This window comes from Rhincodon typus, chromosome 26, assembly GCF_021869965.1.
Source record: "Rhincodon typus isolate 14 chromosome 26, sRhiTyp1.1, whole genome shotgun sequence".
Classification (NCBI taxonomy): domain Eukaryota; kingdom Metazoa; phylum Chordata; class Chondrichthyes; order Orectolobiformes; family Rhincodontidae; genus Rhincodon; species Rhincodon typus.
The window spans coordinates 12391283-12415219 of NC_063357.1; the positions used below are offsets into that span (position 1 = coordinate 12391283).

General features: G+C 40.1%; 1 protein-coding gene across 2 annotated transcripts; it reads right to left on the reverse strand.

Moving 5' to 3' along the window:
• Positions 1-5683: 5683 nt before the first annotated feature.
• rflnb (refilin B) lies at positions 5684-23937 on the reverse strand. 2 transcript variants are annotated; one of them, XM_020530474.2, is made up of 4 exons: positions 23820-23937; positions 23283-23538; positions 7472-7581; positions 5684-6208 (listed from the first exon to the last, which is right to left on the reverse strand). In XM_020530474.2, exons 2-4 carry the CDS (start codon positions 23496-23498, stop codon positions 5875-5877), a joined length of 660 nt encoding a protein of 219 aa, XP_020386063.2. In that variant the 5' UTR covers positions 23499-23538; positions 23820-23937; the 3' UTR covers positions 5684-5874. The 2 variants fall into 2 exon arrangements, with proteins under 2 accessions (XP_020386063.2, XP_048468707.1); XM_048612750.1 differs by having other exon boundaries at positions 23669-23905.

Consider the following 23937-nt stretch of genomic DNA (forward strand, 5'->3'; position numbering starts at 1 on the left):
CAAGGAGTTACTAACCAGCACCAGGACTCCAACTGATAACCATAAGTGTAAAATTTCTCCCTCACAAAAAGAACTTTATAGAATCTTTGAGTATATACACGTGTTCCATTAAAATGTTTTTTTTTTTAAATCATTTATGGGTTAAAAAAAAAAGACTCTGAAGGGTATGAAGATGGCACAAAATCATAGATTTAAAAAATAAACCTTTACTATAATAGAATTCAAGTTTAAAATCCATCTTCTGAATTTGATAAGTTTACAAAAAAAAACCACGCATGGTCTGACTGCTTTAGAATTTAAGTATTCCTCAAGAATTATTCTTTTCAATAGTTTGTTGTATTCAATGCTTTAGACAAATACATGTTGAATTATTAAAATTATTTTTTCCTAAAAGTTCTATCTGGCTTTATTTCTTGCTGTTAAAGGCTTGCAGTAAATTAATCTGGCTTGGTCCAAAGTTTTGTTGTGTGTTGTAATTTCAATGGAGGTACTAATGGAGCAACTCTGTTTAACTGCAAGGGCTGAAAAAGTTGCACTGACGTCATTGGGAGTCTGGGTAGCTCAGTTACTAGAGCATCAGACTTTTAATCAAAGGGTCCAGAGTTTATTGCTTGTGGCTCAGCTGTGGGTATTGTTGCCTCTGAATCAGAAGGATGTGGGGATTCAAGCGCCTAATTGAGCTTGAATTTCACCACAGTACCGAGAGAAAGCTGGACGGTTGCAAGTGTTCTTTGCAAGTGTTCTTTGCAAGACCCAAACATTAGATTGAGGTCCAGATTTCCTGCTATAAAATTGCAGGAGTTCCCCATAATTTTACACCAGGATGATTCCCAGCTTGGAGGAATTGTCTTATGAGGAAAGACTACAAAAAGGATGGGATTGTACTCTCTGGAGGTTAAGAAGAATGAGGTGACCTCATTGAAACATATAGGATTCTTAAGATGTTTGAGTAAATGCCAAGATGATGTTTCCTCTCATAGGAAACCCTAGGATGAGGGGGCATAGTCTCAGGACAAGGGGGTGCAAATCTAAGACAGAGAAGGAATTTCTTCTGTCAGAGGGTTGAGTCTCACAGAGAGCTTGCGTATATTTAAGGCTGAGTTAGGTAAATCCTTGATCAGTACAGGAAAACAAAGGTTTGAGGGAAAAGCTGGAAGGTCAGATCAGTCATTATCCGAATGAACGATGGAGTAGGTTCAGGACCAAACAGCCTCCTCATGCTCCTATTTCTTATGGTCTTATGGCATGGCCAGCTGTAAAAAGCAGGGCTTGAGTGACAGCTGTATATTTTTTAAAAATAATGCCCAACTGTTAGCATCATGTGTTCAACTCCTCAGTTATAAAATTTCCATTCATTTACTCCATTATTTCCTCATCCTCTGGCCAAGCAACATGATTGGCTAGCTCTTGGTAGGAACAAGGGTGGTCTCAAACTAATTTTATGCCCAATTTAACTTGTTGCATGCTTTATTAAATTCTGATGATACAGCCAAGATCTGGAATAGTTTGTACAGCTTTGCAGATTCACACCCACATCAAACCACATTATGGTGCTACACTACCCCAAAAGACATCATTTCAGTAAACAGAGGGCAATTAAATGCAAAATATGAAATAATCAGCACATTAATACAAACATTTATGGTATGAGCCATTTTGTTTTTAATTTGTTATTCACACCCTTTTCAAATCAAAGTTCAACAATACAAAAAAAAAATTCTAAAAAAAAAGGAACTTATCAAAATATATCCATGTCAGGTTAAACAATGTTCTGATATCATACAAGAGTAAATGAGTGACAGATAACTGAACAGTTTACCGTAGCAGGAAAAACACCTCCCAGTCATCAGCTCTAATCATATTCTATGAAAAGGGGCTATTGTGTTTTGGCTACAGTCAATTCTTTAACCTTTAGGATCAAGAAAAATTGAGAATGGAATAAAAGAATGCAAAAAAAAAAAAAAAACAACCACTTTACTACCAAATCACATAGCCTCTCGAATTCCTCATGCTCTGGAATGCTATTCCTGGCACAGGGCTTTCACAGTATTTGCACTTTAATCCAAACTGCAATACAATGAAGCCATTCTATAACTATCCATTTAATGTTTATAGACAGGGTGTGTAGCACACTTTCAAAACTCCACCTATAAAGTGCGTCACATTGAGTCGTGCGGAGAAAGAACTAGCATGACTATTGCAACAGTTTCACCTGATAGAAAAGTGTGGTTTATTGCAATTACTGAGCTAAAATCAAGTTTGGTCATTGTAATGTTCTTCCTCTGCTTAAATCTGCACATTGAAGCAATTTTAGACCCATTTTCTGCCAAATCTGGGCTACTAAAGATCAAGCAATACAACATTTCAATAAAAAAGGGTAGTCTGATGCTAGACATATATATCTTTGGGTAGAAGTGTACCTTTGGCCAAATGTAAAACATGGTGGAAAACAGCTGGTTACTTGGAGCAACATTGCAATACGTCCCACCTGCCAGCAAAGATGTCAGAGTCAAGACAGCACAGGGAGCCATTTGGCCCAACAAATCCATTCTGGCTCTCTAGAGCAATCCAGCTAGTCCTGTTACCCTACTATACCTCAGTAGCTTTGCAGGGTTATTTCCCTCAAGCACTGACTATTCTACCACCTATCAGCACAAATCACAGGTCATTCGCAATCACAGCATAAACAGTTTATTCTGCCCACCTATCTTGCTGAAAACCCTAAGACTATGTCCACTCATCCTTTTCCTCATCTACCACATTCAAAATAACCATCCAGTATACCTCCATCAAAAATCCTCGAAAAATATTTATAAACAAGTGAAAATGGGAAGTTTTGCAAAGTTGCAAAATCACATCCTGAACATGGGTTCAGAGCCACAATCTAAAGACTGATGAAAAGGGAAGTCAATTCCAGATAGCCAATGGCATAAAACTGCCAAATATAAAACTACTGTAAACTGAAATATTTACTGAGACAAATCAAGAAGGCTGAGTTGGGCAAAGGAAATTAAGCCATGATGTGCATTAAGGAGTGTTGGCCAAAACAAAAATGGAATTGAAACATTTTGGTGGGTTCTCACTTTGCAACTATTCCAGCTATAAAAGTTTGGAAAAGTGGCACAGTCATTGGATATAGATTGTAAAATGGTATTTCTGTTGCTCAACACATTATAACCTGCACATTTGGGATTTCATTCTAATAATGACTTTTAAAAATTAAAGTGGATGCAGTAGGATTGGGAAACGTTACTTCCAAAATTTCAGTGTAAATTTGAGTCCAAAGCTCTACGTCATGCTGGTTTGGAAGTTGTACATATTTCTACTGGTCCGAAGTCCAATTAAAATCAAACATTTCCAGTTCTAATGCCGGGTTTATCTGAAGTTTTTAATAAAAACAATATCTATTCAGAACTCGGCATGTGGAGCAGACTACTGAATTCAGTGTTAAATGACCGCGCCCTCTTAAATCTGGGTTAACATGGCTAGTCCATTTCATTTACCAACATGCATCAGCAGAGCCGATCTGTTTCACAGATTATCTGAACTATTTCAGGACAAGTGTCACATTTCGCGAAGATGCCAGAATCAGGTCTTCCCCCACCCACTTAAATCACTGCCGCAAAGCTGAGTCAGGTGTAAGGTATTCAGAATGCAACACATTTGTCAAGTGCGTGTGCAAACTTGAAACGATTACAGTTCATTACACTGTTCATCTTTGTAACTGTTCAACTGGGTTAATTGACCTTTTCAGTGCCAGCTCAAAAGCAGTGTCAAGTTCAACTCCATTCAGAGGCTTGAAAAAGTTACCTTTTAAAACACAAAGGTCAGTGGTGTTTGGCAATCTTAACATTGTAACCTTAATAAATCACACAAATGCAGATATATTAAAATATTCCACATTTATTGAGCCAGCTATATATAAAAAAGCAAGACCTCTACAGATTGTTTCTTAAAACTGCTTGGACTAACCTGGGGTATTTGTGCAAACATTTGTTGAACCACATTCTAAACAAGTGCGTTAGAGAAATCTTCCTTCTTTGGTCTTTTTAACCCCTCCAAAAAAAAAAAAAAATAGGAAGCATTCTCATTAGTACCCTTCTAAATATTACAAGTGCTTGAGCAGTTTTAAAGTGGCTGAACCCTCCCCAGTTTTCCCTTCTTCCCCCACCTCCCTAAACAAAAACTGGCTGTGAAGTATACCAAATACCCTATCCTCCAACTTTAATTGAAAGAAACATGATGTTCCCCCAATGCTAATATCCAATGTGTCTTAAAGGAACAGTCCTTTGTATCCATGCAACCTTTTATAATCTGTCACTCATTTCACCAGCACTGATTTGTTGATTCCATTTTTTTTTTAAAACAAAATCAGATCTAATTGGATTGGACAGCTTCAATGATCAGCAACTGATGATCAACCGCCCAAAATATTTCTCTTCTTTTCAAAGATTTCATCATGTTCAGTTTTGCAAAGTAAATCAGCTGCTTTAACATCATTTGATTCCTTTTTACTCAATGAGAATAAACCACAACAGTAGGAAAACATGCTTGATGTCAGTGAAAGGTAAATTCTAGCAGGTCAGAAAATTGCTCACAAGACAGTGCTCAATCAATGAATGGTGCAGGTAGGTAATGGTCCAGTGTAAGCAAGACTCATTCAAGGGGCAAGCAGATGTCTGAGAGAGAGAGTGAGCTCTCCTCATCTGCATCCATCTGGTTTGTCTATAATCAGGAGAATATCTCCTTTAGTCATACAAGAGCCATGTAGTTTCACACCTATTAAGAACTGGTTTTGATGAAAGCAACTGAAGTGGCTCCCTAACCATCTGGTAATGTTTCCTAAGAAACAATAGATAATAGCAACCCCTTACCACACCACCCCACCATAGTAAAGATAAATGAAACTGTTTTCAAGATAAGCAATTATGTTACCATTTACCAGGCAATTAGTATGTTTCAAAACAAAGTCCCATTACATTTAATTTCAGTTGGGCCATAGAGGAATTGTTCTTCATTCAGAGCTGAGGCCCACAGTAATATTTTCACAAAAATGTGGTTATCTGTGTGTAGATCACATGTACAAGCTCTTACTCAATGGTGCAAACTAGGAAAAGATTTAAAAGGTTCCACATTGGAACCCAATCGCAATTATTCAATTTATCATATTGGAGGGGAAATTCATTCCAATAAACCTCAGGCATACCTATTCCAAATCTTACACTGCTAATTGTACTTCAAATGAATTAATCCATGTTTCAAATACAGTATTTTCACCATTATTTACATGTTTCAAATGCACAGGAAATATTTCTATTTAACGATTAGAACAAATTGACGCATGCAGTGGGATTTCCTCAGAGTCACATCGAGTCTTTTGCCTGCAACCCAGTGTCATACCCAAATTGAAAGCAAAGCCTTCAGCATCTGCAGTCTCTGCATAGGCTGGTCATGGCCAGGTGCAGTCAAGCTTGACTCCTTCCCAACAGCCTCAGGAACCATGCGTCTATTCTGCCAGAGACTGAAACATGCTCCCAGTAAGTGGGCAACAGCTGAGACATTGCACCTCAACACCCATCTCCAGCCCATGCATGTTAGAATAATTAATATCATAACTGGTTCCTTGTGTTTTGCTTCCTTAATCTATTCCTGTCTTATACATAGTAATGGCAATAAACTCTCGAAGAGGAAATTCCTAAACTTTATTGTGCGATTAAAAAAGAAACACAATGTAGACTATGTTGCAAGGAGCAAAAGAAATGCAGTATTGAACAGATTCAGAGGCCACCATGGTTAAGAAGCTCTCAAACCGTCTAAAGATTGGATTTTTTTTTTAAATCCTCTTTCAAAAGAAAAAAGCAGGCTGTAGTTAAGTCACTGGCTATCCTGGAACACCGTTTCACTGCCATTGTAATCTGTAGCTTCAAGTTCCACACTAGACAAGAATTTCCGTGCTGCTTTTCTGCAGTTGTAATCCACGGTGGTAGTATAGACTGTCTTTGCATACTTTGGGTACACAATGATAGTGCTGCGGAACCTCCACGGTTTGTGTCGCGGCTCAAATCTCAGCTCCGTCTTGTAGTTCCGCCATGTGCAATTGGGAACGCAGATGACTGTCTGGCTGCAGGAGTCAACACCCAGTGTGTGCTGCAGGAGTATATTATTGACATAGTGTCGGTCTGAATCATACTTCACAGAGGAGGTGTACCTGGGAACATACAGACAAGGAGCATTTTATTCAAAGCATAAATTTTCCTACAGCATGCCAAAACACAAGAGTCTTACACTGGATGGTAGCCTAGAGGAAGAAGTAGCTAGGATGTTACTACCTGGAAACTCAACTACTGTGGAATCAAACATGCTTCTTTCCATTTGTAACAAAGCTGTCCAAGGCACCATCAGTGGGGAATTGTTTTAATTCAGTGACCCCAGGATGGCAAGTCTATCTAAAATTGTCAGAAAATGCATTTTTGACAGCTTGGATAGAACTTGCAAGGCTAGCTTACAGTCATTCCAAATTTAACAAAATGTCTTGTACAGAAATATCTTAGTATGATTTGCATTAAAATTTGACTTTTAGTTAACATTTGTTCCAAGTCCTGGTGCTTAAAAGCAGACTAGAATTCAAAGGATGCATCTATCCATCGCAGGACAATGGGAATCATTAAAAATATCCAGCAAATAAGCACTTCAGGTATTGGAATACCCCGTTCATGACTTAAGGAGCAGTTAGTCTCAAGACATTCACACTCGAGGAGATGCAGCAACCAATTTGTCAGCCCTACATAACCAACTTATAAAGGCGTGAGGGGGGTCAAAAGTCAAGCTGCTGGCTGATTGACCAGCTAAAGGAAAAAGGGGGGAAATCACATAGCAGGAGCACGTTTATTCCTTTTAAAATGGAGATAACCAAAACACCCGGAGAAGGTTTTACATTTAGCAATGTAACAGGAAAAGCTTGCCACATTTTATTACAAGATAGCAAGCAACAAAGTTTTGGTTGCAAGGCAGCCCATCACTGCCAGGAGGTTGGGGCCTTCTTATGGCGTTGTGATAGTGTCCCTACACCTGGATGGAGAAACCCAGGTTCAAGTCCCACCTGCTCCAAAGTTGTGCAATAACATCTCTGAACAGGGTGATTAGAAAAATAGGTTAAATAAAAAAGAAAAAAATGATCTGGTTTTGAGAGCATGCAGCTATTCACACTGATTTAATGAAAATATCTAGAAAATGCTCAGTTTTTAATGCCAGGTATAGTGCGGAAATGGAACGTGTAGAATTTACTCGAGTTATGTTGCCAGCCCTGTTTATCAGTACGATCGATAGTACCTGCACATGGATATATATAAAACCAACAGTAAGCAAAATTTGTCTTGCTCAATTATAAATCTTTTCCCATTTCACCATTGGAAAAGAAAAAAAAAAGCCCAAAACATCCTGCAATTCCAGCACAGGGTGCCATATTATTTACCTAATCGCCTTTGGTGGCAAAGGGTCCACTTCAACACCTTCTCCAAATGACAGTGGATGCAGCCTTGGCCCAAACCCTGTGATTAGGAAAGAGGAAGTAACTGGAGTGTCCTGAAACAGAAAATAAAAACAGACAAAGATGTAAGCATTGAGAGTTCAACGTGGACAATGCAGCCCTGTGAATCTTAACTCCAGAGGCAGAGGCAGTCTTTAACTGACTAGAGTGAAACTCATCAGTATCTGAAAAACAGCAAATTCCAATCAAGGAGGGGGGATAAAAATCTCAAATTTGCTGAACCTTAAACGTGATCTGGAGTACAAGTGGTGTGGCAAGTCAGTGATACAGCTGCCAATTTATCCCCCCAAATCAAGCACCTCCTTTAAGAGGCAAACATCTGTGTTTACAACCAGATGACATCAAAACATAACTAGTCGTTTGAGTTCCAAGAAGAGAAGTGCCTTGGAATTTGAGTTATGCCTCCATCAAGGAAAAGGAACAGTGTGGCCAACCACAATGACAACCTTCTGAACTGACACATTAGTAGTTGATAGCAAAAAAAGAGATGTAATGTGTAGTCAATGCCACTCAATCCCATTGCCTTTCAGCTGAACCAGCAGTCAACTGTATTTTAAATGCTGTAAAAAGAAGATTCCACTCTCCTGCTCCAATGCTCACATGGAACAGAATCCCATGGATCAGTTACAAGCTCCAGGACAAAAAAAAAAGAGATGACATTAGCCAGAGGCAATCAAATGTGACCACATACATGCCACCAGGGACAGGTTAGTGAATGAAAAATCAAATGTTGCAAAACTGATATCTAAACACTCAACAGGTGAGACAGTAGCAGTAGACAGAAAAACAAGAAAAGTTACCATTTCAGGTGGATAGCCTTTATCAGACAAGTGATAAGCAGTTGGCCAGGTTTCACTAATAGATTTAAATGTAGACTGACAGTGAAGTTTTAATCAATTATCTTGGGAAGCAGATCAGTTTTGTAGATCTAGAGTGTCTTCCCCTACCACCCATCCGAGAGTAAATTACATTAATGAGCTCTTTTCATTTAACTTCAAATTACTGGCTATGAAACAAAATTTGCATCAACTAGAGTTAATTTAAATGGGAGTTAACATCTTGTGTGCTCAAGAGGGTAACAGGACCCAAGTACCAGATAAACTGTACTAGCACCAACACTGGAATCTCACCAAGGATGACCTAGGACTCGTCACCCTTTGAAAATCCTGTTTATATTTGGGATTCTGGAATTTACAAGTGTTTATTCTGATGAATGAGCAGATTTTTTTTAGTACCGACTCAACTCATCTTGACAATGGTTTCCTGTGATTTATTGTTGCTGAGATTGCACTTACTACAAGCCTACAGCGTGTGCAGGGCCACACGTGTTCCCAGCTGGGATCTGTTCTGAAGCACTAAAGCCAATTAAGCAAGTGTGGCCACTACTGTAATGTAGGAAACATGACCGTCAATTTGGACGCAACAAACAGTAATGTGATAATGACTGGATAATCTCTTTTTTTGCAATGTTGATTGGGAGATGAACTTTAGACGAAACACTTCCAAGAACTCACCTGCTCATCTTTGAAATGGAGTCATGGGATCCTTTACCACCAGAGGTCAGACAGGGTCTTGACTTTAACATTTTATCCAAAAGAAAGCACCCACAACAGTGCAACATCCCTGCAGTGCTGCACTGGACTATCAACATTGATTTTTGTGCTCAAGTTAACTAGAATGGGGCTTGAACCCACAATGTTCTGATTCAGAGGGGGAGTGGGAGTGCTACCAAGTGCGCCATGTCAGACTATGGTCTAAATTCACAAGCCAGGGAGGAGACATTTACAGCTTTCTCCAGCCCAAAACATTTATTGGTTGGAGACTGAGGTTTTGAAGCATCAGGGTACATTGAGTGAGGAAAGTCTGGGAAAGAGATAAACTGCTTGGTGAGGTATTTGAAGAGGGAACACAGGTTTTTTTTTCCTGAGTATGAATGGCCCTGCTTTCTTGCTCTTTCATGGGCATCCCACAATGTTCTTGTATGGAGGTTTCCATTTCCCATTTCTATTGAGCAATCACACCTCCACCTCTGTTTTTGTCCCAAGTGTACAGCCCACATTTCCAAGAGTTTGGCTGTCACTGAAGTAGGTAATTAAATAAGTGCGTCAAGTCCACAATAGGCAGATTGTACAGATTTGTCAAAGCAGGTCTGAAATGCCAGCATTTTCTCATTTAATTTCCCATGTCTGCCACTTCCCTTGTCTTATAAAGAGATCAAGCAATTAGTGCCAAAAACTCTTTTTAACCATTCTAAATTTTCACAGGCTGTAAAAACATTAATCCACACTCAAAAGTAAATCTATTGCACAAGGCAGGTTGCCTTTTAGGGACTGTCTGGCTGGGAAGATAATTGCCAGTCCATGTAATTTTCCATCCATCCTCTCTGTATTCAGTTACTGACAATAAACTATTATCTTAATTCGAAAGCAGTTTCTCAAGACAAAAAAAGCTATCCTTGAATTTCCACTTAATTACTAAGCTCCAGTATTCAACTATGTGCAGAGCTGTCAAGTCACCTCCACAGGGACCCATGTAAACCACTTTGCTGACTGTTTCTAAAGTTAATAATGAAATAAGTGGTGCTTTCTACCCCTCTTCAAACAAGAAATAGGGTTACATCTCACCATTCTTTGGCCCAATAGGAAACTCAGCAAAAGAGTTTCCACACTTGTTAATATTCTGTGAAGTGCAGAAAATGTTAGAGTTACCAGAATACACACATGCTGTCCATAACAGAATGTGGCTTAGTGATGCCTTCCAATAGCCTATGATATGTTCTTCAGGTGTCAACTAGAAATGCAGCTATATAGGCAAAAGGGTGTCCACTTAAATTTATAAATACCCATCCCAGTAAGGGAGAGAGGGGAAAAAAAAAGAGAAAGAGCTAGAATTCAAGACTTGTTTATACAGGTTTTTTTGAATAAAAAGAGAGAAAACAGGTAACTGGAACTGAAGATCTGTGCCAGCACTGCATGCAGTTTCTGGTACATGTTCACTTTGTCAGGGTGATGAGAAAATAATCTCAAATGTATCAGCTCCAAATGGGCTTTCATAGTTCATTGTGCAGAATATGTAAAAAATGTACAAATTGGCATTTTTTTGTCTCCCTACACAAAAGGGAAGATTGCAGATATTTAGGTTCTGCATTTATGAAAAGGAAGTGACACTGTGGAAATCTGTTCAGAGAACACACTAAAGAGAACAGAAAAGGTAAATCTAGAGAACAACCTCAGCAAATCTTGATGGTAGAAAGACCGAGTGGGAGTTGATGGAGAAATTATTCAAATTAGCGAAACGCAGTTCAAATCCTTGCACCCATTTAATGCTATGAATGGGGGTAGGAAGATGGCACAGACAGGTTACGGTTGGCTTTCCTACATGAAATGGTCAAAAATGTCAGGAAATTAGGCAACAACTCAACCACAACCTTGCACCCAAATTTCCAATTAGTGATCCATCAGCTGAAGGCCATCCGAGGCACCCAGCATTTGAACTTTCCCAAGATTACTGTAGCACTGAATTCCAAAATGGTTGTTTTTAAAAAAAAAAAAACTTGCTTGTATTTAAAACCTTCCCCTCTTCCTATCAGAATTCTTTACAAGCAACCCACACTATTAATTGCCTACGGCAACTGCATGTTGAAACACAATGGCCAACTGCAACATTGTCCCAGAACTGCTTGCCCAGAGCTTCTGTTCCAGTTATTTGTTTACTTTCTGTCCAAAGAATTTGTGATGAGACTTTTAAAGAAGGTCTAGTTCTAGTTTTCCACCCTGCCTCTCTTTCCTAGGGAAGAAAAGGAGCTAGACTCTGTCTCTGCAAAATCTCTTCCAGTCTTAATGAGAATCAACATGCTGCTCCCATACTGTACGATTTCATGGCACAGTACAGTAGGTGCCTATGCACTGTATCATCTTTGTCTCATGGATTATATTTGTTCTATAGATATCCCAATAAACTGTTCACTCCCTTCAAGAACAACATTCTTTGGAAAGGGGAGTGGCTCAGGAGATTGGAAAAATACAGAAGCATGAGGAAACTCATGTGACCTCACACATTATAAAACGTGCCCTCACATATAGTGCCTTACCAATACCAAACACCCGAGACTACTCAAAATAATGTCACTTTTTGAAATTCTTATGTAGGCAGTCATTACCATCAGCACCCAGAAACAGAGGTAAATGGCTAGCTAATCTGGTTTCGGTAGTATTGGCTGAGGGAGGACTTTTAGCCTAGCCTTGGTCAATGCACGCCCAAGCAAATCCCACTTTTAAAAATGAAATTGAAAAGTCAAACAGTTTAAGCCAAATTAGATTCCATAAAATGGTAGCTGAATGTTGTAGCTGTATCTCCTTTGGAGATCAAAGTGAAAGCTATCAAGATGGCATTCAATATGCCTGACTGAGAAACTACGGAAACATTCAGATTCTCAAGAATGCATATTTCAACCTTTCTCTATCACTGCACCTCCCACTCCACGGTGGCAATACAGCTCTCCATTATATTGCAGGCCTGGCAGCAAAGTTACACCATGATAAACACAAAACTTCCTAAGCAACACTTTTTTGGGTGGTGGTTGGAAGACAAAACACCAAAGAACACAACAATGGTATGTTTTTTAAAAACGTTTTATCAAAAAAAGTACAAAAATACACCAGGAGGAACAATATGATTTGTTTAAAAAAAAAGTAAGTTACAGAAAGCTTGTTGCCAAGGCACTCCTGTTTACAGTTCTTTTTTTGGGCAACTCTGAACAGTTACCCAAGCAGAGAATAACATTCTCTTCACCATGATTTGAAAATCGGTTTTCCATTAATTTTAACTGCATATCATTTACAAAACTAAGGAGGATAAATTCAGTGACCCAAAATACATGGGCTTAATTTTTCTGTAAGAGTTAATTTCCTCTCCTCTCAGCTATACATCCTCTCTCCCATCACTTTGAAATGCTTTGCCTAGATTATCCAGGTTTTACTCTAAACATTTCTAAGCATTTCCAACATTTAAAGATAAATATTCACCTCAATGTGACAAATTAACAGATATACATGTGGCCAGGCTCTTCAACCACCTCCCTTGGCTTTCTGCTAAAAAGGTGTCAGCTGCTTCACATCCTTTTATAAAATGACAAAACAAAAAGTGCACTCAAATCTGGTTATCATAGTTTCATTGTATCAACAAATCACTCATCAGAAGCAAAGTCTGGTTGAGATTCTCAAGCATTTGAAGTCCTGTTGCATGTGTATGTGGCCTCCTACAATGCAGTGGGACGACCCCAAAGGATTTATGGCAATACTTTTACAGGTTTGCCATTTCAAATCATCCACTTAAAACTATATTGCTCAAATGAAGAAAAATAAAAAGTAATTAAAAGAAATTAAGTTTACCAATCATTTCATTAAGGAATGGTGACTTCGTCCATCAATTAACCAGACCTGAAGATGAAGTGGAGAGAAGTATTTGAGCTTGGTTTCACCAAACCTTTTAAAAAAAAGTGAAACCAAAAAATCAAGCTGGACTGAAGGAAGGAGGATTTAACAAAGGAAAAAGTCAAACCTGAGTTTACAGAGCAGATTAAGGACCACAAGCCAGAACACAGATTGAATTCCCTGCCCTCAAAGAGCTAGGTGACATTTACCTGGAGCAGTGACAAGAGTAATGGATGAACCCAAGTGTCTCTGATTTCAGGGAGGGGCAAGGAACAGTGAAGATTTCTACTGATTGCTGTTTAATGATTTCACACCTCCCACTTGCTAGAAAGCCACGCATGGAGTCGTTGGTTGAGGATTCAGTTTCAGCAGAGACACTGAAAATTCACCCTCAGGATGTGAGGACATTGAATAAGTGCTACTACTCATGAAAACTGTACATTGGAATAAGGCAGGATCCCACAGGGGGTTAGCAAACATTGGCAACAATAGCTGTGGGGAGCAGAAAAAAGAACAAAACTGTACAGTACTGTACTGGCTTACACTGTCCCATGCAAACTATTCCTTTAACCAAAAAATACATGATACATAACACATTGTCTGACATTTTGCTGTCTGGGTTGGAGGGGTGGGACTAAAGCAAATAAAATATCCTAAAGCTGCCAATCACTTCATTATCTCACTTAATCACTTTGTACACAAGCCTATGTTAAAAAGTGCTAGCTCTTAGCATCACTGAAAGAGCCACATGGACATGTTCTGCATGAATACCTGACTGTAAGAAAGAATCCATTGTGTTCTTCACTTCTCTAACTCAAAAGTTGCAATGGCCAGTTTTAACATCCACACATCTCAACTGGTCAAAGTCAGCACCGACTTCTCTTTGGACTCTCCATTCAACATGTTACAGAGTTGCAAGACCTTTGGCCCTCTTAGTCCCCAAATTAGTGCACTTTTCTTTATGAAGTGATTGTTTAAATGGCTGCACAAAAACTGTAGCAGGATGTGTAGCATGAGAAATATTTCAAGAAGACTGATCATTGACATTTTCCAAAAGATGATTTAGCATTCAAAACTTGAGATTTAGTCCTAAAGGTCGACTCACTTTAGTTTAAGCCAAACAATCTGTACGTGTTTTATTAAGAATGAAGATAAAATGAATCCAAAGTGATCAGGCCATATAATAAGCCCAACCCCCAGTTTGAACCTTGGGTGACTCAGCTATGGCTTCAAGTAGCCCCATCATCTTTTGCATATGATAAACAACAAGAGTCAGCCAGGTATTCTAATTGCTGAGTGCTTTCCAGTCACCTCTGTAAAATTGTCAGCCTATGGATGCTTGGCAAGACAGAATCAGATTTTGTCATCGGGCTCCTTGGTAACACTTAGCACCCCTTCCCTCAGAGTTCCTCCAGCTCCAATGCAGTCTGACTCCCTTCAAGAAGGGAGTCCACTTAAACCCAACGTTGATTATAATTCTCACTGCAGGAGCAGCATTAAGATCACACATAAACTGAGGAGGTCTTTAAGACATATGAATTAAAAGCTAGAAGAAATTAGTTCCAGATCAGCTAACTTCACGAAAGAACCAACACACATCCATAACCATTCGTAAAATAAACTTGGCACGTAGCCATTTTTTAAAAAAAATGTGCCAACCTACAAAGCAAAATGTAAATTCTCAGTAGCTGTAACAAAATCAAAACAGTAGTATTTGTTATGCCACCAATCCCAGAGTGCTATTTTGATAAAGCAACCACACAAATGAATCCCATCTCCGTCAATGCAAATTTATCAGGAAATAGAAGCACAATTTGAATATGTTCCATGAATAATTAACATTCATAAAAGCCTCCAAAACAAAATTTGCCATGTAAGGTACAATCTTAAAATATCATACATCAGAATTAGAAAGACACAAACAGATAACACTCACTAGCAGTCGGGTCAACGTTTACACAAAAACCCATTCCTAGTTAGAACTGCAAACATGGAATCACAAGGCAACCCAAATTTATTCTTGGCCTCACAAATGCAGGGGCTACCATCTCCTAGCTTAGAATCCACACTTAATTTCCTATGGAACTTCTCCCATCCCTCCCACTTCTAAATTGCAGGGTCTTCAATCTTTCTTTGGTTGGTAAATCCTCAGCTCAAGAGAGGCCAAGGTGGAAGTTATGAAAATGCAAAATCAGTACAACATTTATACACTTTCCAAAGTCAAGCAGAGTGTCTGCAATCAAGAAGCCACTACCTAGTTTTAAAGTCAGTGCCAAAGCTGCGAACAAGTCTTAACGTTCAATTCACGGTAGCAACTCCCTCCAACCACAAAAGTAACATCTAACAGCAACTGTAACTATCTACTCACACAGACAGTGCATAAAACAGTACCTGTATCTGCTCCATTTTGTCTAAACATTGCATAGATATTTGGAGGACTGTCACCTAGCTTTAGGTAAATAATTCAAATGGAATTCCTTTTAACCATTATTGCAACACCATCACCACCAATATGATTTGGATCCGGCTATGGTCCCTCCCTATTGAGGTCAAAAAGTTTGGGCCATTCACATTCAGATTTTTTTTTTGTTTAAAAAAAGAAATGCCAAGAGAAAAGGAGGGCAAGTACGGGCATTGAGATCAGTCTTAAAACTTCTGAGATGTTCAGGTCCTTTCCAGCCCCAACTCAATGTCAGAGCACCATCAGCAAACATTCAAACCTGTAACTCGTTCTGAATTACCATCATATCTCACTGCAGAGGGAAAATTAGACTTCCCATCTGTCAAAGGCAGGGGAAATAAACTAGAGACTGTTTTAACCTTGATGCGTGGCTTCCATAGCCCACTATCTAGTGGACCATTCCACCTTCTCAGTCAGTAAGAGAGTAATGAAAAAAATACAGGCATTTAAAATTAGAAAACACTTAGCTACTAAGTAAGGTTTTGACTCCTATTGGAGCACTCAAGAGCTTGAGGTTCAGCAGCTGCCAGACCGCACACCAAATCAAGTTTGGTAAGTTTTGAAAGTTTGAAATATAAAGAAAAACTAAAGAACTGTGGGTGCTGGAAATCAGAAATATAAACAGAAATTTCTGGAAAAACTCAATGTCTGGCAGCACCTACAGAGTTAAAGCAGAGTTAACACTTCGGGTCTAGTGACCTTTCCTCAGTTTTGAAAGTTTTGGCCAAAATTATTGGAGGAGTGTTTTACAACTATAACTGTATAATGGCTGAAGGTGCTAAAACACGGTCCTTTATTGAGGCAGGACGAACTGATATTTGGCACCTCCTACTGACTGATGGTGTTTTAACTTTCAAAGGACAATGCAAAATTAAATAAAAGTAGGAGCCACTATCATCTGCCAAGCAACTGGGGTGGCATCTCTGTACCTTGGATCACAGAACAACCAAAAATTAGTGACTTCTCCTCAAAAGTATTTCATTATTTGTGAAACACAGAGGGAAGTTACACATGGCAATCTCCCAAAACCAGCAGAATGGTGATCAACCAGTTTTGGTCGAGGGACAAATGTTGGCCAGGAAATCAAGTGAAATCCTTGCTCTTCTCCAAAGAGTGCTGTGGAACCTGTGTCTTGGATGGATTTGAATGACCTCTGTTTAATACCCAATCCAGAGAACAACATCTCAGCCCTACATCATCTTGATGGGCTGGAGTCTCGAGTCAAGTTTGAATTTTCAAGTTTTGACTCAACCAAGCTTACTTCTAAACTGACCCAGAAAAGGAATTGGAAAGTCAAAGTAAAGTCAAAGTAGCCTTCCACTGTGCTCTTCATTTATAAAGGAATGGGGTGGTGAGGCATCAAGAAATACTAGGCATTACTCACCAAGTTAATAGGTCTAATTTGCTGGGCAAGTGAGCTCTATTAAAATGAAATATTAAAAATTATATACAAAGATTCCCTGTATTCCAAGTTCCTGGATTGTTCCCAACAGACTAGCACAGACTGGAATGATACCAATGACCCACCTCAGTAAGGTTATTTGCAGGAAGGCGACATATTTCACGATCAGTTCAACGACAGCAAAATGGTCAGTTGAAATAGCAAGGTTACCTCTTAGAATCATTAAATACCGTACAAGCAACTTCCTTTTCGTTTGTTTAGACAACTCTTAACTAAATCTGGTGTAGGTCCAAACTTCTACTTTTTGTGTCAGCGTTCCTGTCATGGTGTATCAGTTACTGAAACTGGCAAGACTTAACCAACATTTAATACTCTTTTCTCTCTCTGGGAGTGAACTGTGGCCTCATTGATAACACGCTTCCCTCTGAGTCAGAAACTTGTGGGCTCAAGTTCCCAGTCTAGAGACTTGATTACAAAAATCAAGAGGACATTCCAATGGAGTACTGAGGGAGTGCTTGTCTGTCAGAGGTGTCACCTTATGGTTAAGTCTCCTAGGTGGAATATTAAGATTCCAGGCAGAGAGACAGTATTAACCAAATGGGCTGAATGGCAATTTTCAATGATGGACTGATAAAACCTACAGTTCTGAGATCGTGGCAGGTGCTTTATTCACACAAGATTTTTTTTCTAAATCATCCCTTTGATTTTTATGTAACAGATAAACTCAACCTTTAACACTCCAGTGAGATTCACAATTATTCTTTTAAAAACTTGAACATTGGCAGAGCCAAGCAATCAAAAGTTAAATTCCACTGCCTTGAACAGATTGGGACTGGCAGAATAATTTCACTTTTGGAAAAGGTTGGAATTTTTCTTGCAAAGAAATGGCAAAACATCCCCACCCTCTTTAAATACCTGGGAGTTCACATTCCATTATACAGGGAGTGTTCCTGAAGCTTTGTAAGAAGTGTTTGACAACAATTTTTAAAGGCAAACGTGTTCGGCAAGTTTAAAAGCAACATTTTCAAGACTGCGTGGGAGGATTAAAAATAAAGATACATAGAACAGTTTCAGCAGGCAGAAAGACTGTTCCTCAGAGATGAACAATCATGACTTTGTTTGACAGTATGAATTAATGGATCCAGTTCAACAAAATTCAAAATAGCACACAGAATGCTGAATGAAGATGGGTCTGAGAGATTCAGTAGAAACAAAGTGAAGTGTGTTGAAACAAAACCTGACTGTATAGGACGTGGCTCGTACTACAGCAGCACCACAGGTTCTTGACAAAATTCCAAATAACATACTAATAATCAATTCTGTTTAAACTGTGTTAAAATTAGATAAATGGGTCTTCATAAAGGCAGTGGCAAAATTTCTCTTCCCCTTTATTACAGATTCAGTGCTATAGAATGAACAATACCTTTCATCTTATCCATTCTGCCCCAATATGTCAATATACAACCTTTTTAAGATTACACAAGAAAGAAATGTCAACAAGGAACAAGGATTGCCAGGACTTTATTAAAAGGCAGGGTGGCGGTGGCGGTAGCGGTAGCGGTAGCGGTGGTGGGAGGTGGGTTCTGCCCTAAAAAGGAAAAAGAACAAATTAAATTAAAAATAGACTGGGCTGCAACCCAATGTCCTGTTGCTGACTTGTGGCATCCAAGTGATACCCAACACTTGGATCACGATCACGAGTGTCATCAGGTGCCAGACAGTCAGCCAGTCCCCTTCCAGTGCTTTGTGGACACAATGAACAAACACCAAAATCCAGGTCACATCGCCAAAAGATCTGAAGCCAGCTCAGATCAAATCCAGGCAATCAAACATCAGTAAATATTCAAATTCCTATTTCCCAACAACTAGACAAAGGGGACATTTGTAGATTCTGAAAACGGTATAACTAAAGTGGAGATCAAAACTCCCTCCTAGTCATAGAAGTTACACTTCCATAACAATTCACTGGCTGTTATTTCACATTTTGATTGCTGCCACAGTCAATGTTCAGACCCAAATAAACAATCCAATACTGATGGGCGTCTCAGTATTTGTTTTGTTTGCCATTGGACATCCAAGTAATTCTTCCATTTGTTTTGCTCTGGAAGTTAACCCAATAAAATATTGCAGACCCCAACTTGGGCTTCAGTCTGAAAAAGCACATTCAAATCTGAAAGATGTAGTTTCTTTTATTTTGAGTCCATCATTCAGGAAGCATGCTCTTGATTCACCACTTTTTCCACATAGGTACCAAAACACATACCCAATGAAAACTCCACTACAGAAGTTATTGTGTAGGCCCAGCTCCTGGTTTATCGGTAGCATGCAAAGTATTGTGCATCTTGTTAATTTTTATAAATGGAGGGACGCAGAAAAGGCACAAAGCAGGCTTGCAGCAGAGTAAAATGCCCCAAGGTGCTTCACAGGGCTGTTACACACAAAATTTGACGAAGTAGGAGATATTAGTACAGTATAATCAAGGAGGTAGATTTTAAGGAAGTGTCTTAAAACAAAGGAGTTTAGGGACAGGCATACATAGGACCAGAAGCCAGCATTGCAGTACAATCTAATGGCACTGCTGTCAAAATAGGGAATTTGTCAAAGGTTTTAATCTTGCACACAAGTCATTTGCAAGAATATAAAGGCATAGGGGAGCAAAGTTTTGTACTGTATGAGAAGAAACTGCTGTTTGGTTAGTAAGTGGACTCTGACTGGTAAAGTTGCTGCCATGGGGAATGCAGTTAGATGATGACTGACAGTTAACTGCCCAGCTTTGTTTATATTTAAATCAGACTGGTTGACCCTGACATCTCAGGGCAATGCCTTGAGAAATTAGTCAGAGATTAATTGTCACCTATTTGTTAAATTGAAACAGGCACAATGTGCATACGTGTTCTGTTTGCTTGCAAAAATAGAAGCTTTCCAATGACACAAAAGGAACATCTACAGGATAAAGTCATCAAGTTTCAGTATTGTCTGGATGAGATTAATTGCCTCTGTGCTGCAATAACTATGACCATGACACACTGCATCAACCAAAAGTGAAAGATTTAATTTCCAGTTGGTAGTAAGCAAGGGCAGTAGACAAGCTATTACAATTTGCCCATATCCTTTAGCAGAGGCAAAAGAGGGATCAAAACAACAAACAGTTCTGAGGAAGGGTCACTGGGCCCCGAAACATTCACTCCAATTTCTCTTCACAGATGCTGCCAGACCTGTTGAACTTTGCCAGCAACTTCTGTTTTGGTTTCTGAAAATAAAAAAGGTCCCTTGCTTACTATTACTGTCCAGTGATTTCTGTTGGACTGTGGACTGGATTTGGCTATGACAGCCTTAACTCAATTAGCCAATGGTCACTGTCTCAGCCCACAGAAAAGGGCCACTTGAACCAGATTCTTGGGAAGCTGCTGACAACAGTGGATCATAACAGCGATAACTGACCCTTTTAGGAGGGAAGATGGCAACATCAGTGTGTTGAGGAGGGATGGAAAGAGTCAGAATTGTTGGCTTATCATTGAGCTCTAAGTCTTAAACACATCAGGACATTACCATTTACCGATTCAGTGTCCCAATAACATGCATTCAGGTCCAGACAGTTTCCTATTGGCACCCATATTAGAAAGCATGTATGCTAAATGCAGCCTTTGAAGACATCAACAGCTTGCATCCACCAGCTGACTGAGAGGTCTGAAACACCTTTTTATTTTGAGCTGGGGGAAGCAGAGAGAGGAAAAAAAAGTCTTGCATCCGAGGAACCTCAGTATTCTGTGTAAAACCACAAAATATTCCCATGCATTCAGATCAGCCAAGGGCGCCTCTTAGGGGCAGTGAGGAGATACTGCTCATACTCCACGGTAGAGATGGATATTTTCTGAAAATCTCAGTGAGATTCCTGTTACCAGATCTCTCCGGGTAAAACCACTTCATCCACAAAGGACAAAAAATGGTGAAGGATTTCACAGCCAAGAAATGGAACACTTACTCCATTGCAAATTTCAAGGTCAGGTGCATCAACATTACCAGATAGACAGCAAAGTGTTCTATTCTACTGCAGAGGGTCATCCTTCACAAACAGAGAGAATTCCTCCACTCTCCACAGTGGCAGAGATGACATTTTAAAAAATTAAGGACGATCTTTTTGAAACACACAGGATCCTGAGGGGGCTTGACAGGGTAGATGGTGGAAACATGTTTCCACTAAGTGGGGAAAATCTCGAACTAGAGGGATGTAGTTACAAAGTAAGGGGACACTCATTTAAAACCGATATGTGAAGGAATTTCATCCCCCAAAGGATCGTGAATGTTTGCAATTCTCTACCCAGATAGTGTAAAGACTAGAGCAGTGGTAGTATTTAAAGAACAGGTAGATTGATTTTTGTTTTGAAATTGAGGAGTTTGGGCTTTGAGGAGACAGCTCAAAAGGAGGGTGGCGTAGGGTAGATTAGCTATGATCTTGTTGAATAGCAGGGCAGGCTTGAGATCTGAATAGCCCACTCCTCTCATCCCATTTCTTCGGCTCTTACGAAGGGTGACTGCACTGAAGATTGAGATCCACCCAGAAACAGGTTTAGACTGGTTGAACATTTTCAGTGGGTCTTAAGAAAATTGAGGGAGTGTTTTCAACTAGCTCAACTCAATCTGAGCTGTACATAAAAGGGACAAGAGACAAATGGAGAATGCAATTTGCTAATCGTGCTGCACACTGAACCTCGCCAAACTGGGGTGAAGTATCACATGCAGACTGAAAGATAAGCAATACTTTGGGTACATAGCCTCCAACGGGACAGCAAGGCATTAGGACTCAAAAAAACCCTCGTTGCGTTATGTCTCTTGCCTCCAAAAGCCACCAATTTGGCTTTTCCCACATCAGCCATTCCCTGGGGAAGACCGGCCTTTTGAAAGCAGAATGGTAAGTAGCTTCATAATATAGACCCACACTCTCAAGATTGACAGCACTTGAGGCCATCTCATGTTGGCTCTTGGGGTGACTTGGGAGGAGAGAATGGAGTCAGTTTCTTAGCTGCCTTGGCGTTGGTTTATTTTAACTAGAGCAATGACAAAAGCATGGGTTTAAATCCTACATCGCTGAAGTCACCACAAAGGACTCTCCTCAACCTCTCCCTTCACCTGAGGCATGTGGCCCTTGGGTTAAACCACCACCAGTTGTCTGTCTGTTTCTCCGAGAGACCAGCCCTATGGTCTGCTAAAATTCTGGCAAAATGTACCTTGACATGTAAGCTCTCATTATGGGTCAGAGTGATGGGAGATCTTTCAAATCAACAACTTCAGCTATCCTCAGTCTCAAAACCCAGCAAGGAAGGCAGCCTGTGAGTCAACCGATTTTAAAGACCAAATAGGTTGGTGAAGAAGGGTGTTTCACAACCGATGAAGGGAGAGGCCAGGAGATGAAAGCAGATCACTGGTTCACGACTGACAGACATGCAGAGGCAATGAGCAACATGGTGCAACTCACCGGTGACCAACTGAGTTATTAGCATTCACGGCGTGGCTCAAAACGTGTCATTTGACGTCAGTAGCCTCGATTTCTCATTCAGCTGTGACTTGACGTGATGTCTAATGTTCGAGACAAGATCCAATGCATTGATAAATTGGCAAAAAAGTGACACGTGTGTTGTTGGCGAGGAGGAATAACGCACGCACCCACCAGCAGTAATCCACACCAGCACCTATCATTATCCACCAGGGCAAATAAATCCCTGGCCACACACACAATAAAAAAGAAACAGGTCTCTTCTGACATTAAAACTTTGCTGCGACCACGTTTCAAAAAGGCTACAGCCAGCTCACCCAGAGATTTTTTTTTTTTAACCGCCAGAAGCCCTCAGCTTCCCTCAGTATGCAGCTGGAAGTTTAAAAACCAAACTCCACGACAGGAAAAGTAGTCGGTGACTGACCCACCGCCCCCCACGAGATAAACCACCAACAGAAACAGTGAACTTGGGAAGGCTCGTTCTATGGTGTCCCACTTCTCTCGAAACATACTCTTCAATTAACTGAGTCACAATTAACACCAACTATCCCCCATCCACACACGGGGGGGGAATCTGAGGAAAGGCATCTATAAAGGTGCAACACCTCCTCATCTCAATAGCTCTCACAAAATGTTCAAATCGCTACTTATTTTGTAAACGTTAAATCTACGACAAAGTCACCTTGTTCACCACTTCAAGGCTTCTCCTAAACATTCACATTTTGTGAAATCTACATAATGAAACTGGCTCATTTGTCCACGGAGTTGCATTAACGTTAATAATGAAGGCATTAATGACATTTGAAAAATCGATGCAAATTAATTTTCAACCCGCAGTGCCCAGCTGATTCAGCCCATCAATTAAACACGATGTGGGAGCAAATTGCTGAAATTTGTACTGAAATCAGCCCATCTCCCTAAACACTCCAGTGTTCACTGTATGTACCTACCGTTTGTAGCGACTGTCCCCTTCTCTGTGGGAAGCCGGCGTCCTCCTGCTCGACCAGCCGGTTCTCTGCACCTCCCGGGGACGGCAACCAAACGCTGGGCGTGGGGCTGGGGCTGGGGGGAAGCCCAGAGTCGGGACTATCCAGGACCCGCTCGCCCAGCCGCTTGGGCTCCACTAGAGGACCCGTTACCTCCTGCAGGTTCAGACTGCCCACCATCGCTGCTTTTCCGATGATCTCGCCCCAAAAGACCTCTCGTCTATATGTGTATGTGTAAATGTACAAATGTTTCAAATAAAAAGGAAACGTGCAAAATTAATACTGTAAAAGCACAAAAATCCAGTGGCCTGCAATTCCTTTTATATTAAAAAAATGTTTTACAAAGTAACCTGGCAGTAATGCATTCAACTGTTAATTGCTACTGTGTTATACCCCGTCAGCTCTCTCTGTGCCTGTGTGTGTCTCTTTCTCTCACACACACAGACCTGAATGCTGGTGTGTAAGCACTAGAGGTGCCTTGAAAAATTGCAGGAGCCTCACCGAAGTCAAGACTCTTCCCAGCTCAAAGATTTCATTGTTTCTGTGAAGCTGCTGATTAGAGAGAGAGAGAGGCTGAAGGGAACGCCCGCAAGGCTGCACATTGGCTGGGACTCAGGAT

Excerpts from the sequence above, each read along its gene's own strand:
- rflnb (XM_020530474.2), bottom strand. The coding sequence starts at position 23,498 with ATGGTGGGCAGTCTGAACCTGCAGGAGGTAACGGGTCCTCTAGTGGAG. Across the intron at positions 7,582-23,282 it reads GGGGACAGTCGCTACAAACG|GACACTCCAGTTACTTCCTC; the intron begins GTAGGTACATAC and ends TTTCTGTTTCAG. Across the intron at positions 6,209-7,471 it reads TTGCCACCAAAGGCGATTAG|GTACACCTCCTCTGTGAAGT; the intron begins GTAAATAATATG and ends GTATGTTCCCAG.